At 38.3% G+C, this 17,171-nt stretch overlaps 1 protein-coding gene across 1 annotated transcript in view; it reads right to left on the bottom strand.

Moving 5' to 3' along the window:
* C9H2orf76 (chromosome 9 C2orf76 homolog) overlaps positions 1-17,171 on the bottom strand; it is a 74,271-nt gene that overhangs the window by 37,990 nt on the left and 19,110 nt on the right. Inside the window, exons 2-3 of the mRNA XM_004423896.3 lie at positions 16,444-16,513; positions 15,169-15,313 (exon numbers count right to left, since the gene is read on the bottom strand). Coding sequence (XP_004423953.1) covers positions 15,169-15,301 — 133 coding nt within the window. The 5' untranslated portion in view covers positions 15,302-15,313; positions 16,444-16,513. The remainder of the gene's footprint in view (positions 1-15,168; positions 15,314-16,443; positions 16,514-17,171) is intronic.

The following is a 17,171-nucleotide window of genomic DNA, read 5'->3' as shown; positions in this document are numbered from 1 at the left end:
AGCACATCATGACCTCCAGAAAGAAAAATTGTGCATTGGTACCCATCACAAATGACAGAAGAAAGAGATAATGTGGCGCCTAGAACTTCATCACACCCAATGGTGGACATTCCTAAAGCCCCCTCCCTTGCCCATTTCCCCTATATAACTGCCTCAAGATTCTGTATAATTTTAAGGCGGTTCTCTAGGACACTAGTCTGCCATCTTCTGATTCTGCTAGCTAACTGTATAAACTTTCCTTTCTCAATCACTGGTTCATTGCAACTGATTGGCATCAGATTGCAGTAAGCAGAACGAAACCCTATTCACTCTGTTACATCACCAATAATGGGACACAGTGACATCAAGTGCTTCCTGATATAACGCAATGAGGAAGAATCACCTACATCAGGAATCAGCGCAGTCTTTTTGTAAAGGCCAGCTAGTAAATATTTTTGGCTTTGTGACCCATACAGCCTCTGTCACAACTATGTAACTCTGCCACTGAAGCACAAGAGCACTACACATAATATATAAACAAATGGGTGTGGCTGTATTCCAATAACCTTTATTTACAAAAACAGGTGGCAATTCAGATTAGCCCACAGGTCGTAGTTTGTCGACCTGCAACCTATGTGGTAATCCTGCCAAAAATGTTTACCCTGAATCCAATTAGGAGAAAACAATCAGACAAATCCAGATCGTAGGATGCTCTATAAAACACTGACCTGGATTTTTCTTTAAAAAATCAACATAGTGGGGCTGGCCCAGTGGCGTAGTGGTTAAGTTCACGCTCCGCTTCGGTGGCCCAGAGTTCACAGGTTCGGATCTCAGGCACGGACCTAGACACCGCTTATCAAGCCATGCTGTGGCAGGCGTCCCACATATAAAGTAGAGGAAGACAGACACAGAGGTTAGCCCAGGGCCAACCATCCTCAGCAAAAAGAGGAGGATTGGCAACAGATGTTAGCTCAGAGATAATCTTCTTCACCAAAAATAAATAAATAAATGAATAAATGACCACATACATACATACACACAATGAAAGACAAAAGAAGGTGGGAGACTGTTCCAGATTACAGGAGACTAAGAAGACACGACTTGCCATGAAAAGACACAGAGGAACCTTAAGTGCATGTTTCTAAGTGAAAGAAGACAGTCTGAAAAGGCTACATATTGTGTGATTCCAATTATATGACATTCTGGAAAAGGCAAAACTATAGAGACAGTAAAAAGGTCAGTGGTTGCCAGGGGCTTGGGGCAGGGGATGAATAGGTGGAGCACAGGGTATTTTTAGGGCAGTGAAACTATTCTGTATGACACTGTAATGATGGCTACATGACATTATTCATTTGTCAAAACTCATAGAACTTTACAGCACAAAACGTGAACCTTAATATATGCAAAGCAACAAACCATTTAGGAGAACTGGGGATCCCATGAAAGAATGCAGACAGTGACAAGAGAACCTAGCTGTATCACAATTGTATGAAACTACCTTACCAAACGGGGTAGAAAAAAAGGTGTCGACCTAAATAACTCTGCCAGTGAAGTGATTTTGTAAGACTAAGACAAAAGGAACTGCACAAAAGCACTGTACTCTAGTTAACATCAAGTTGTTTCCCACAGGGTAGAGATTAACAACTCTGATACTGCTACACACATACAGTCATGCACCACATAACAACATTTCGGTCAAAAACAGACCACGTATGACAGTGGTCCCATAAGATTAGTACTATATAGCCTAGGTGTGTAGTAGGCTATAACACCTAGGTTTGTGTAAGTACACTCTGTGATGTTCAAATAATAATGAAATTGCCTAACAATGCATTTCTCAGAACATATCCCCATTGTTAAGCAATGCATGACTGTATATTGGAATTGAACGATTAAGTAAATGAATGGCAGGTAATGGGAGCCAGGTTTCTCACTGTTGGAGTGGGAATGTACAGATAAGCAGAGGAGGAAACTAGAATGATCCATGTGGTAATGCATAAGAGTTGGAAACATCAGTGAGAATTCATGTTTAACATATACACACAGATGGTAACACAAAAATATTTATAGGTGTGTGTATATTCATGGGTTGATACATTTCTTTGCTCTGTCAGCTCAGAGAGCTTAAAGGAAATGACACCCCAGTAGTAAGGAGCACACCTAGCACTCAGAAATTGGTTTCTAATACCATTCACCAACAAAAGGAACCAAGGCTCCTTGGAGAATTGGCTAATTCTAGAACTGAGACAGCAAATATACAAGATAATCCTGGAGCATTATATAGTACCAGAAAGTAAGAAAGTACTCAACACACACACACACACACACACACACACAGATGATATATGTCAAACAGGCACAGAAGACAAATGAAAGAGTTCCCAATGGCCAAAGCTAGAACAACATGAACAACAATATAAATAAAATCTCTCATGCAGAAGAATTCCAATTACATAGATATTCCACCCTTAGGAAGGGGGTACAAAATTCCTCCCTCCTTAACTGTGGACTGTTCACAGTAACTTCCTTCCAAAGAGTATGGTACGAAAAGGGAGACAAAAAAGGGTAACTTTAGAGGAGTGATGTCAGCATCATGGCAGAGCGAGCTTTCCCCCTTAGACTCTCCCCCTCAATATACAACAAAAAGGACACTCACATACCAACAGAGAACATTCACACAACACAAAAGACATCTGAGAGACCCACGAAGCCTTGTGCCTGAAGGTGGAGGTGCTGGTACCCTGGGACGAAGTGGAAGGAGGTAAGGAGAACTTCTCTCCTTCCCCAATGACAGCGACCCTGGGGCTGGGACCACATGGTTCTCAGAGAGAGAGGGGTGAAGGGCAGCCCTCCGCAGGAAAACCGTCCCTCTCCAAGGTCTCTCACAGCCTGTGGGAAATTCCCATATGGAGGGGACTGAACCATTGTGAGGGTGCCTTCATCAAGCTAGCACCCCAGGAGAGCAGATACTGAGGGAAGAGTGAGAAGCTCCCAGGATTGGGTGGGGGAAAGAAAGGGTCCCTATCCCTGTCTGGAGCACCAGCACAGCCAGTTGGTCAGAGAGCTGGCAGATCGTGGTGGGTTCAGAATACACAGCTCTTGACCCCCACCCAGTGGCAGCAGGTGGAGCTGCAACCAGATATTTTCAGAATGAGGAAAAATAAGCCAATCCCTCAAGCAGTATGCAAAAACATATTAAATCTCCAGACTAGAAGGAAAATGACAGGCACCCAGAAATCAATCCTGAAGGCACAGAAATTTATAACCTAAATGATAGAGAATTCAAAATAGCTATCATAAAAAAGCTCAACGAACTACCGGAAAACACAGACAATTCAATGAAATCAAGAACTTTTTCACAAAAGAGATTGAAACTATAAAGAAAAACCAATCAGAAATGTTGGAGATGAAAAAACACAATGGAGGAGATACAGAAAAATCTGGAATCTTTAAAGAACAGAGCTGACAATAGGGAGGAAAGAATTAGCAATATTGAGGACAGGAATGCAGAAATGCTCCAGATGGAGGAGGAGAGAGAACTTAGACTAAAAAGAAATGAAGAAATTCTCTGAGAAATATCCAACTCAATTAGGAAATGCAACATAAGGATTATAGGTGTTCCAGAGGGAGAAGAGAAGGAAAAAGGAGCAGAGAACTTGTTCAAAGAAATAATAGCTGAGAACTTCCCAAACCTAGGGAAGGAGCTGGAAATACAAGTGAATGAAATCAACAGATCTCCTAAATATATCAACATGAAAAGACCGTCTCCAAGGCATATAGTAGTAAAGCTCACAAAAGTGAACGATAAAGAAAAAATATTAAGGGAGGCAAGACAAAAAAAAAAAAAAACGTACAAAGGAATTCCTATCAGGATCTCAGCTGATTTCTCAGCAGAAACTTTACAGGGTAGGAGAGAGTGGAACGATATATTCAAAATTCTGAAAGACAAAAACTTTCACCCAAGAATACTCTATACAGCGAAAATATGCTTCCCACATAATGGAGAAATGATAACTATCCAAGATAAACAAAAGCTAAGGGAATTCACTGCCACAAGACCCCCATTATGAGAAATGCTCAAGAAGGCCTTCATGGCATGGAAAAGAAAAGAGAAAGAGGATACAAAGCTTTGAGCAAGGAGAAAAATAGGTAGACAAAATCAGGAAAATTGCAGCTCTCTATCAGAATAGGTGAGCAAACACTTAATTATAACATCAAAGATTAAGGGAAGAACACCAAAAATAAATATAATCTCATTGCTTTAAACACAAACACACAACACAAGATGGAAAAGGTTGTGACAATAATAACTTAGAAGGGGAGGAAGAAAGGGATGGAATCGACTTAGTCTAAGGAAATAAGAGGCCATCAGAAAATGGACTGTCTCATCTACGAGATTTTTAATACAAACCTCATGATAACCACTAAACAAATAATCAGAACAGAGACACATACAATAAATAAAGAGAAAACTAAGAAAATCATCATACAGAACTACCAAACTGAATTGACAGTCCGAAACACATGGGATGAGAAACGAAGGAAATGGCAAAAGAACCAGAAAAGGAGTGATAAAATAGCAACATTAAGCCCTCACATATCAATAATCACTCTAAATGAAAATGGATTGAACTCTCCAATCAAAAGACACAGAGTGGCGAGATGGATTAAAAAAACAAGATCCGACAATATGCTGCCTCCAGGAAACACATCTCAGCTCTAAAGACAAACATAGGCTCAGAGTGAAAGGATGGAGGACAATACTCCAAGCTAATGGCAAACAAAAGAAAGCAAGTGTTGCCATACTTATATCAGACAAACTAGACTTCAAGATAAAACAGGTAATGAGGGACAAAGAGGGACAATATATAATGATAAAAGGGACACTCCACCAAGAAGACATATCACTTATAAATATATATGCACCCAACACAGGAGCACCAAAGTACACAAAGCAACTATTAACAAACCTAAAAGGAGACATTAACAACAACACAATAATAGTGGGGGACCTTAACACCACATTTACATCAGCGGATAGATAATCCAGAGAGAAAGTCACTAAGGAAATAGTGGACCTAAATGAAAAACTAGACGAGATGAACTTAATAGATAATTATAGAGCACTCCATCCAAACACAGCAGATTACACATTCTTCTCTAGCGTGCATGGAACATTCTCAAGGACTGACCATATGTTGGGACACAAGACAAGCCTCTAAAAATTTACAAAGATTGAAATCATAATAGGCATCTTCTCCGGCCATAATGCTATGAAACTAGAAATCAACTACAAGAAAAAAGCTGGGACAGTGACAAAGATGTGGAGACTAAACAACATGCTACGGAACAACCAATGGATCACTGAAGAAATTAAAGGAGAAATCAAAAACTATCTGGAGACAAATGAAAATGAAAATACACCATACCAACTCATATGGGATGCAGCAAAAGCAGTCCTGAGAGGGAAACTACTAGCAATACAGGCCCACCTTAACTAACAAGAAAAATCCAAAGCAACCTTAAACTACACACAACAGAATTAGAAAAAGAAGAACAAACAAAGCCCAAAGTCAGGAGAAGGAGGGAAACAATAAAAATTAGAGCAGAAATAAATGAAATTGAAACCAAAACAACAGTAGAAAGGATCAATGAAACAAAAAGCTGGTTCTTTGAGAAAATAAACAAAAGTGACAAACTCTTAGCCAGACTCACTAAGAAAAAAAGAGAGAAGGCTCAAAGAAATAAAATTAGAGGGCCGGCCCCGTGGCTTGGCGGTTAAGTGCGCGCACTCTGCTGCTGGCGGCCCGGGTTCGGATCCCGGGTGCGCACCGATGCACCGCTTCTCCGGCCATGCTGAGGCCGTGTCCCACATGCAGCAGCTAGAGGGATGTGCAGCTATGACATACAACTATCTACCAGGGCTTTGAGGGGAAAAAATAAATTAAAAAAAAAAAAAATTTTAAGAAATAAAATTAGAAATGAAAGGGGATTACCTTAAACCATACACAAAAATTAACTCCAAAATGGATTAAAGACTTGAATGTAAGACCTGAAACTGTGAAACTTCTAGAAGAAAACATAGGCAGTACGCTCTTCGACATCAGTCTTAGCAATATCTTTTCAAACACCATGTCTGACTGGGCAAGAGAAACAATAGAAAAAATAAACAAATGGGACTACATCAAACTAAAAAGCTTCTGCACAGCAAAGGAAACCATCAACAAAACGAAAAGACAACCTAACAATTGGGAGAAGATATTTGCAAACCATACATCTGATAAGGGCTTAATCTCCAAAATATATAAAGAACTCATGCATCTCAACAACAAAAAAACTACCAAACCAATTAAAAAATGGGCAAAAGACCTGAACAGAATTTCTCCAAAGAAGATATACAGATGGCCAACAGACACATGAAAAGATGTTCAAAATCACTAACTATCAGGGAAATGCAAATCAAAACTACAGTGAGATATCACCTCACGCCCGTCAGAATGGCTATAATTAACAAGACAGGAAACAACATGTGTTGGAAAGGATGTGGAGAGAAGGGAACTCTCACACACTGCTGGTGGGAGTGCAAACTGGCGCAGCCACTATGGAAAACTGTATGGAGATTCCTCAAAAAATCAAGGATAGAACTACCATATGATCCAGCTATTCCACTGCTGGGTATTTATCCAAAGGACTTGAAAACAACAATTTGTAAAGGTACATGCACCCCTGTGTTCATTGCAGCGTTATCCACAATAGCCAAGACTTGGAAGCAACCTAAGTGCCCATCAAGGGACGAATGGATAAAGAAGATGTGGTATATATACACAATGGAATACTACTCAGCCATAAGAAATGATGAAATCCAGCCATTTGTGACAACATGGATGGACATTGAGGGTATAATGCAAAGTGAAATAAGTCAGAGGGAGAAGGTCAAATACCGTATGATTTCCTTCATTAAGTAGTAGATAATAACAACAATAAACAAACACATAGGGACAGAGATTGGATTGGTGGTTGCCAGGGGGGAGGGAGGGGGGTGAAGGGGATGGTTTGGTACATGTGTGTGGTGATGGGTTGTAGTTGGTGTTTTGGTGGTGAACATGATGTAATCTGTGCAGAAGTGGAGGTGTAGTGATGTACACCTTAAATTTTTACAATGTTGTAAACCAATGTTACTGCAATAAACAAAAAATTAAAAAAAAAAAAAAGAAATGAAAGGGGAGAAATTACAATGGATACCACAGAAATACAAAGGATTAAAAGAGAATACTATGAAAAACTATATGCCAACAGATTGGACAATCTAGAAGAAATGGATAAATTATTAGACTCATACAACCTCCCAAAACTGAATCAAGAAGAAATAGACTCTGAATAGACCAATCAAAAGTAAAGAGATTGAAACAGTAATCAAAAACCTCCCAAAAAATAAAAGTCCAGGACCAGATGTCTTCTCCAGAGAATTTTACCAAACATTCAAAGAAGACTGAATACCTATCCTTCTCAAACTATTCCAAAAAATAGAGGAAGATGAAACACTTCCTAACACATTCTACGAGGCCACCATCACCCTGATACCAAAGCCAGATATAGACAATACAAAGAAGGAAAATTACAGGCCAATATCGCTGATGAACATAGATGCAAAACTACTCAACAAAATATTGGCAAACCAAATACAGCAATACATTAAAAAGATCATACACCCTGATCAAGTGGGATTTATACGAGGGACACAGGGATGGTTCAACATCCGCAAATCAATCAATGTGATACACCACATTAACAAAATGAGGAATAAAAACCACACAATTGTCTCAATAGACGCAGAGAAAGCATTTGACAAAATCCAACATCGATTTATGATAAAACCTCTCAACAAAATGGGTATAGAAGGAAAGTACCTCAATGTGATAAAAGCCATATATGACAAACCCACAGCCAACATCATACTCAACGGGGAAAAACTGAAAGCCATTCCTCTGAGAACAGGAACAAGACAAGGCTGCCCAATCTCACCACTCTAATTCAAGACAGTACTGGAGGTTTTGACCAGAGCAATTAGGCAACAAAAAGGAATAAAAAGAATCCAAACAGGCAATGAGGAAGTGAAACTCTCACTGTTTGTAGACGACATCATTTTATATATAGAAAACCCTAAAGAATCCATTGGAAAACTATTAGAAATAATCAACAACTATAGGAAAGTTGCAGGGTACAAAATCAACTTACAAAAATCAGTTGCATTTCTATACTCTAACGACGAACTAACAGAACGAGAACTCAAGAAGACAATCCCATTTATAATTGCAACAAAAAGAATAAAATATCTAGGAATAAATTTAACCAAGGAGGTGAAAGACCTATACAATGAAAACTCTAAGAAATTATTGAAAGAAATCGATAATGACATAAAGATGGAAAGATATCCCATGCACATGGATTGGAAGAATAAACATAGTTAAAATGTCCATACTACCTAAAGCAATCTACAGATTCAATGCAATCCCAATCAGAATCCCAATGACATTCTTCATAGAAATAGAACAAAGAATCCTAAAATTCATATGGGGCAACAAAAGACCCCGAATAGCTAAAGCAATCCTGAGAAAAAAGAACAAAGCTGGATGCATCACAATCCCTGACTTCCAAATATACTACAAAGCTATAATAATTAAAACAGCATGGTACTGACACAAAAACAGACACACAGATCAATGGAACAGAACTGAAAGCCCAGAAATAAAAGCCCAGAAATTAGCTGTCCACGGACAGCTAATCTTTAACAAAGGAGCTAAGAACATACAATGGAGAAAGGAAAATCTCTTCAACAAATGGTGCTGGGAAAACTGGACAACCACAAGCAAAAGAATGAAAGACCATTATCTTTCACCATATACAAAAATTAACTCAAAATGGATCAAAGACTTGAAGGTAAGACCTGAAATTATAAAATCCCTGGAAGAAAATATAGGCAGTACACTCTGACATCGGTCACAGAGGGATCTTTTCAAATTCCACGTCTACTCGGACAAGGGAAACAAAAGAAAAAATAAACAAGTGGGACTTCAGACTAAAGAGCTTCTGCAAGGCAAACGAAACCAGGATCAAAATGAAAAGACAACCCACCAGCTAGGAGAAAATATTTGCAAATCATATATCCTATAAGGGGTTAACCTCCATAATATATAAAGAACTCACAAAAGTGAACAACAAAAAAACAAACAACCTGATCAAAAAATGGGCAGAGGATATGAACAGACATTTTTCCAAGGAAGAGATACAGATGGCCAATAGGCACATGAAAAGATGTTCAACATCACTAATCATCAGGGAAATGCAAATCAAAACTACACTAAGATATCACCTTACACCCATGAGAATGGGTATAATCACCAAAGCAAAAAGTAACAAATGTTGGAGAGGTTGTGGAGAAATGGGAACCCTAATTCACTGCTGGTGGGAATGCAAACTAATGCAGCCTCTATGGAAAACAGTATGCAGATACCTCAAAAAATTAAAAACAGAAATACCTTATGATCCAGCTATCCCACTACGGGGTATTTATCCAAAGAACCTGAAATCAACAATCCAAAGAGGCCTATGCACCCCTATGTTCATTGCAGCATTATTTGCTACAGCCTAGAAGTGGAAGCATCCCAAATGTCCCTCGACTGATGATTGGATAAAGAAGATGTGGTATATATATACAATGGAATACTACTCAGCCATAAAAATAAGACAAAATCATCCCATTTGCAACAACATGGACAGACCTGGAGGGTATTATGTTAAGTGAAATAAGCCAGAGAGAGAAAGACAAACACCGTATGATCTCACTCATAAGTGGAAGATAAACTAACAGACAGACAGAGAGAACAGTTTGGTGGTTACCAGGGGGAAGGGGGTTGGGGAGTGGGCACAAGGGGTGAAGGGACACATTTATATGGTGACTGACAAACAATAATGTACAACTAAAATTTCACAGTTTTATAAACTATTATGACATGAACAAAAAAAAAGAGTAATTTTACAGTGGAGAGACCTAACCCTAGTTCAGCCAAGTGATTAAGGTCAACATCAATAATCATAAATCATGTACAAAGTATGTACCCTTGATATGATGTAATAAAAGTGACACTCAATCAGGGCCGGCCCAGTGGCGTAGTGGTTAAGTTCTTGTGCTCCGCTTTGGCAGCCCGGGGTTCGCAGGTTCGGATCCTGGGTGCAGACCCATGCACCGCTTATCAAGCCACACTGTGGCAGGTCGTGCCCCATATGAAGTAGAGGAAGATGGGCACAGATGTTAGCCCAGGGCCAATCTTCCTCAGCAAAAAGAGGAGGATTGGCAAGGGATATTAGCTCAGGGCTAATCTTCCTCATACACACACACACACAAAGAGTATCACTTTATGTTTGTGATCTTCCTCTCAAAAACCCATCACCCCAGTCCAATCAAGAGAAAAGCATCAGGCAAATTCCAATAGAGGAGCATCCTACAATAGGCCTGACCAATACGCCTCAAAACTATCAAAGTTATCAAACAGGGAAAATCTGAGAAATTGTCACAGCCCACAGGAGCCTAAGGAGACATGACAACTAAATCTAATGTGGCATCCTAGAAGGGATCCTGGAACAGAAAAAAGACATTAGGTAAAAACTAAGGAAATCTGAATAAACTATGGACTCTAGTTACAATGCATCAATACTGATTCATTAATTGCAATAAATGTAGCACAGTAATGTAAGATGCTAACAATAGGGGAAATTGTGAAGGGGAGCATTAGATATAAAGAAACATATAAAGATAAAAAAGATGTAAAGAAAATCTTTCTAACTATTCTAGTATTCACCCAATAGAATAGATTGCTTTACAAACACACATATAACCAGAAGTAACAGAGTATAAAGAAGGAATTCTGAACTGGAAGGTTGGAAAAAACTTCCACAGCTTTCTTCTTTTTCATAGGTGAAATGATTTTACATTCAGAAGCAAGATCTGAAGTATTACAAAGTATCAAAATGCTTCCAAATCAAAGAATAATTAAAATGTCTTATACTATCTAGATAACTGGTTTGTATACGAGCCTGAATCTAAAAAATTAGTCATCTATATAAGGTAATATATATATATGGTACCTCTGTGATCAGAATATTTGATTAACACCCGTTCCTCATATGTTAACAATAGGTTTATTTTATTTATCATATTTATATATAATCATATATTTATTATATTTATATTTATAAATATGAGTTTATATTTATTATATTTGTACAACTTTAGGTTTTAATGGCATGATGTTGTGGTACAGTGATTCTCAATGGAGAATGAATCAAATTTAACCAAATTAATCAAATTTCTTGGCTGAGGGAAAAATACAAACAATTATGGCAGGTGACTAGGTTAAGCTATGGGTGGCAAAAAGTGACTACGATAAGAGAAGGACAGACAGGCAAGAAGGCATCTAAAATAACCCCCAAAGATCATTCACCACAATGACCATTTCTATCTGTGTGCAAAATTCAGCCAAGTCAGCTCAGGCAAGTTACTTAACCTCTCTGTTCCTTAATTTCTTCACATGTAAAACGGGGATAATAACCGTTCCTAATTTACAGGGATGCTGTGAGAATCAAATGAGATTATCTAGTTAAAGTTCTTAGCACAGTACCCATAGTAATGTTCACTATTATTAGTATTACTTTAAAAATTCCTCAGTAATAAACTATTTGGTCTTTGCTATGTACACAATTCACAAAAGGTAAATACGAATTCACCTTCATTCACCAACTTTCCAGAGTTCCACAGTATCTCAAATCAGATGACAAAGATAGGCTTGGGCACAGAGCCCACAACTCAAAAAAGTCTGTACCCCAAAAGTTCACCTTTTAGTCACTGGAACACATTTCCCACATGCACAACGGAAATGAGTAGTAGCTATATTATTACTAACACAGGTGAAGGATGTGAGTAGGCAGGGCTGAACATCTGGCTGTAATCCATACCACTGCTCTCACGGGGAGGGCAGTCCATGGGACCCAGGGAGAAAGGGACTCACGGTGGGGAGGGGACAATACATCTTCCCCTGCCACCTTAGCTGCTCAAAGATTACATCTGATCCTCAAGGACTTCAGGAAGAACCTATTCCGCCCTGTACCAAGGACATCACAGCACTTACTGTATCTACACTAAGACACACTGTAACTTATAATACACATATAAGATTTTAAAATAAAATATGTAGGGATTTGTTTTTATTTCCAAACTTGAATATGCTTTTGGTGACATACTTTCAAAAGCAGGACACTGTAATTGGCAATATCTTAGTACCAACTCTCAATCTCCCCCTAACAGTTAAGAACACAGCAATAAAAATATATACTCTGTATGTAAGCCTATAGTTACCGTAAGGAATAATTATGTTCTTATAAAATCTTTTATAGTCACCACCAAGGAGACTGACTAGTCTGTCTTCTCTATAGGTCTATATACCTCACTTACTCCTTACTCAGGTAATACTGAGCAGTAAAACTACCCAAAATTAGAGAAAAAAAAAAAGTGAGGGAGAAGAGTTTAGAAAATTTACAAAGCCAATCAGGAAGTAAAATGTCAAGAATTCACTACATTTTAAAAAGCTAGCTATACACACTTACATTGCACATCTATAAACCAAAATCTTGGTTTCCCAGTACGACTCTCTAGTAAGGGAATCAGAGCTCCTCAGAGAAATGGCTGATCCCAGGCCTGGGGCAAGGAAAAGTCTGGAACATCTTGCTGTACCACAAAGTAAGGGGGTGCTCAAAGAATGATGGGGACGTGTTAAAAGGACACAAGCTAGACTGAAGGGGCTACAACTAGCCAAAATGGGGATAACTGGAGCATCAAAATAAATAATGATTGTAAAGAAATATAATCCTTTGAATAAATAAGAATCCTTGAGCCCACAGTGATATAAACAAATGACTAAATAATTAAATAATTAAATAAATTCTTTATTGTAGAAAAACAACTAACATATGTAAAAGGAATGATGGAATAAGGAAAATCGCCATTTGCCAATCATCATAATTGATTTAGGCAAGAACATCCAACAATGCTAAACTAGTGGATGAAAGTTTGAGAAGTAACAAGATATTCACATAGTCTCAATATATACCCCTACAAGTTACTTTTCAATTACAATTAAAATTTACAGTGGAAAAACCTGGCAGACACCCCTTAACCAACTCATCACTGTTACCATAGCCAGTAACGGGGCTAGTCGACAGCACGTGCCTCCTGGTGGGATGCACTGAGACGTCAGCATCAGGTCTATGATTGCTCTGCCAAAAGGCATAACCTAAATCTAATGGTGAGAAAACATGAGAAAAACCCAATGGAGGGGCATTCTACAAAATAACTAGCCTGCACTATTCAAAACTGCCAATGTGATGAAATATAATAAAAGACTCCAGATTGAAGAAATTAATTTCAGATTCAAGAAAGAACATAACATGTGACCTTGGATTTTCTTTTGTCACAAAAGACCTTATTGGGACAATTAAAATCTCAATAAAGTCTATGAATTAGACAATAGTATTGTTTCAATGTGAAGTTCCTGATTTTCATCATTGTCCTGTGATTTATATAAGAGAATTCCTTATTTTTAGGGAACACACACTGAAATATTCAGAGATAAAGGAGAATCATCATATCAGTAACATACTTCTAAATGGTTCGGAAAGAAAAAAATGGGGGGCAGGGGTAAGGAGAGGATGAGAGGAAAGGGGGAAGAAAAGGAGAGACAGGGAGAGTGGAGGAGGGAATAAAACAAATGTAACAGGGCCGGCCCGTGGCGTAGTGGTTAAATGCACGCACCAAGGCACAGCTTGTCAGGCCATGCTGTGGCAGCGTCCCATATAAAAAACGTGGAGGAAGATGGGCACAGATGTTAGCCCAGGGCCAGTGTTCCTCAGCAAAAAGATGTTAGCTCAGGGCTCATCTTCCTCACAAAATAAATAAATAAATAAATAAATAAACAAACAAAACAAAACAAAAAAACAACAAAGAGTGAGAACACTTAAAAAAAAACACATGTAACAAAATGATGACATTTTGGGAATCTGTGTGAAGAGCATCTAGGAATTCTTTGTCTTGTTTCTGCAACTTTTCTGTGTCTGAAATTATGTCAGTATAAAAAAAATTAAATTGGCTAAAAAGTGATAAATTTGTCAAAATTCATGTAACTGTACACTAAGATCTATACATTATACCATATGTAAATTACACTTCAATTAAAATAATAAAAGCTTATTCTATGTTTTATCAAATGTTGATGATTGGAACACTTCAATAATTAAAAACAGAGGTTAAGGGGGTTGGGGGGATAAGACTGATGGTATTTAAGGGTACACACTTGTAACTAAGACTAAAATAGCCATAGATATTTAATACACAGTTTATTGAACATGGACAATAATCTTGTCCTAATCTTGTCCATACTATAAGCATGTAAAGCAATAAATATCCTTACAACGGCAACCATATTATAAATAAAATACATATAAATGTATCAAAGTAACCCGATGTACACCTTAAATTTACAATGTTACATGTCAAATCTATCCAATTTAAAAAAAAAAAACAAAAAACAGAGGTTAGAAACTCATCAAGGACTTATTAAAATGAAGACTAACTTCACACCTACTGTTTTTTAAGCTTGAAATGATAAACTATCACCAGTTAGTCTGGTTGTCATTTCTGTGACCGCAATGACCAGCAGCTCTCATGATTTCCTGGCTGTACAGACAGAGCCTGCCACCTTCCTGTCATGCTCCCCATGAGGCCCTCTGTGTGCTCGGCCAGTAACACAACTAGCTATGCTACACTCCCTTATTAATCAACCTCGAAACACCTAGGCCTGTTACAAGCAAACCCAGACCTTAAAATTTTTTAATTAAAAAAGAAAAAAAAAGGAGAAGCCAAACATGATGGCAACAATCCCTGATGAGAGCACACACATTGCTAAATGAGCCTTGGGGAGACACTTTTGCTGATGCCAAGGACCAGAACAGGAACTAGCCTAGCATCAGGCTTAAAACCTAGATTACTATCTTTCAAAGTATTTTTAAAAGATTACTAACAATGTAATAGTCAACTGTTTTTTCAAAATACTAATAAAACAAAATGACTAAGACATCTCATACCTTGCTTTAGAAATACTATAAATTCCTTTACAGTTTGATCCAAATTAACTCCGTGATATACTACAGGTTTGAAATTGCGATGCTCAAAGGAACGAATGAGGCGAACTGTAACGGTCACTTCTTCGGAAGCCATGTGAAGAAACTCCTGTGGCAAGGGAGATGAGAACAGGCTAAATAACATTAACTCAGGATTATCTACAAGCCTGCATTTACGCCATCAGCTCTCTGGTACCCAGCCCATCTCTCCCACACTGTATGGTTACTGACAGAGTCCCCAAACCCAGGCCAGATACTGGGGCTCCCACAAGGTCCCAAGGTCACTTCCACCTATCCACTGTGATCTCGGACAGCTTTGTCAGTCACTGATGTTCTGACCGGCAGAAAACTGACAAGGCACAAAAGATGAACACAGGTGACATGGGGGGCGGGGGCGGGCATAAGGAGAAGCAGGGTTGCCAAACACAGACACATGGCATACACCTGACCGCTTTGGATTTGCGAGGCCAGTGGTCTCCTCACCTGGCCCTGAGATGAAGTATGTTTGTTTATATTAGAGTCAACTATCAACAGGTCGAACTGCAATCTCACAAATGCTGCCAGATTTCAGGACTGATTTAATTATATGCCATCTTTCATACTACTGTTTAATTTGTGTATGTTTATTTCATCCTAAAACTACGTACTAATCCTATGTGCCAGGTGTTGATGTTTATCTTGGTTAATTCTATCACCAAACCATGAGGTATTATATTCATTTTAAGGATGAGGAAACAGACTCAGAGAGATTGCACAAATTGCCCAAGGTTAAAGCTGACAGACAATGGAGCCAGGATTTAAGCATCAATTTAAATCCAAAATCCATGCTCTCTCTAATATACTATCGGAAAATCACTCCAAATTACTTCCTCCAAAAAATCCACAAAGTTGCCAATGTTTTAAAGATAAAATTATGGTATATTTCTATTTAGTGGTAACTACTTCATGCTACTTTCAACTTTGCATACAACTTTCAGCCATAATATACAATAAGTACTAGGAAAAAATACCTGTAATACTAATAAACATAAGATATCCAACTTCACTAGTAATCAGAGAAATTCAAAATAACAATGAGATATATCACTCATCAAACTGACAAATTTAAAAGTCTGACAATATCTAGGGTTGGCAAGAGTGTAGAATAACAAGAATTTAACCAGTGAAGGTGGGCATCCAAACGGGTACTACTTTTGGAGACAATTTGGCAATATTTAGTAAAGCTGAAGATACACATACCTTTCGATCCAGCAATCTCACTCATAGATAGGTACCCTAGGGAAGCTCTCACATATGTGCACAAGAAGAACTGCAACAGAACATTAATAGTAATACGGTTTGTTAATTGCAAAAACAAGAAACAACTAAATGTCCATCAAAAGAAGAACAGATAAGTAAATTATGGCATACTCATACAATGGAATAAATAGTACAAGCAGCAAAAATGAATGGACTAGAACTATACACACCAACACAGAGGAATCTCAAAAATATTATGATGAATGAAAAAAAAGCAAGTTGCAAAAGAATCAGCCGTACTCTATCATTTATACAAAGTTCAAAAGCATCTCTTTTAGAGGCCAGCCTGGTGGCGCAAGCAGTTAAGTGTGCACACTCCACTGCGGCGGCCGGGGGTTCACCGGTTCGGATCCAGGGCTCGCGTCGATGCACTGCTTGGCAAGCCATGCTATGGCGGCCTCCTATATAAAGTGGAGGAAGATGGGCATGGATGTTAGCCCACGGCCAGTCTTCCTCAGCAAAAAGAGGAGGATTGGCAGATGTTAGCTCAGGGCTGATCTTCCTCACGAAACTAAAAAAAGCATAGCTTTTATTATGTTTAAAAGGAGGAAAAGGAAAGGATTGTTATCTCCAAGGAAAAGGAAGGATTATGCAATTAGGGAGAAGTACACAGGCACTTTAATTATATTGGTAGCATTTTATGTCTTAAGCAGAATATTAGGTATACG

This window comes from Ceratotherium simum, chromosome 9, assembly GCF_057802395.1.
Source record: "Ceratotherium simum simum isolate JZ-2026a chromosome 9, ASM5780239v1, whole genome shotgun sequence".
Classification (NCBI taxonomy): Eukaryota; Metazoa; Chordata; class Mammalia; order Perissodactyla; family Rhinocerotidae; genus Ceratotherium; species Ceratotherium simum.
This window is presented reverse-complemented; position numbering and strand designations above follow the sequence as displayed.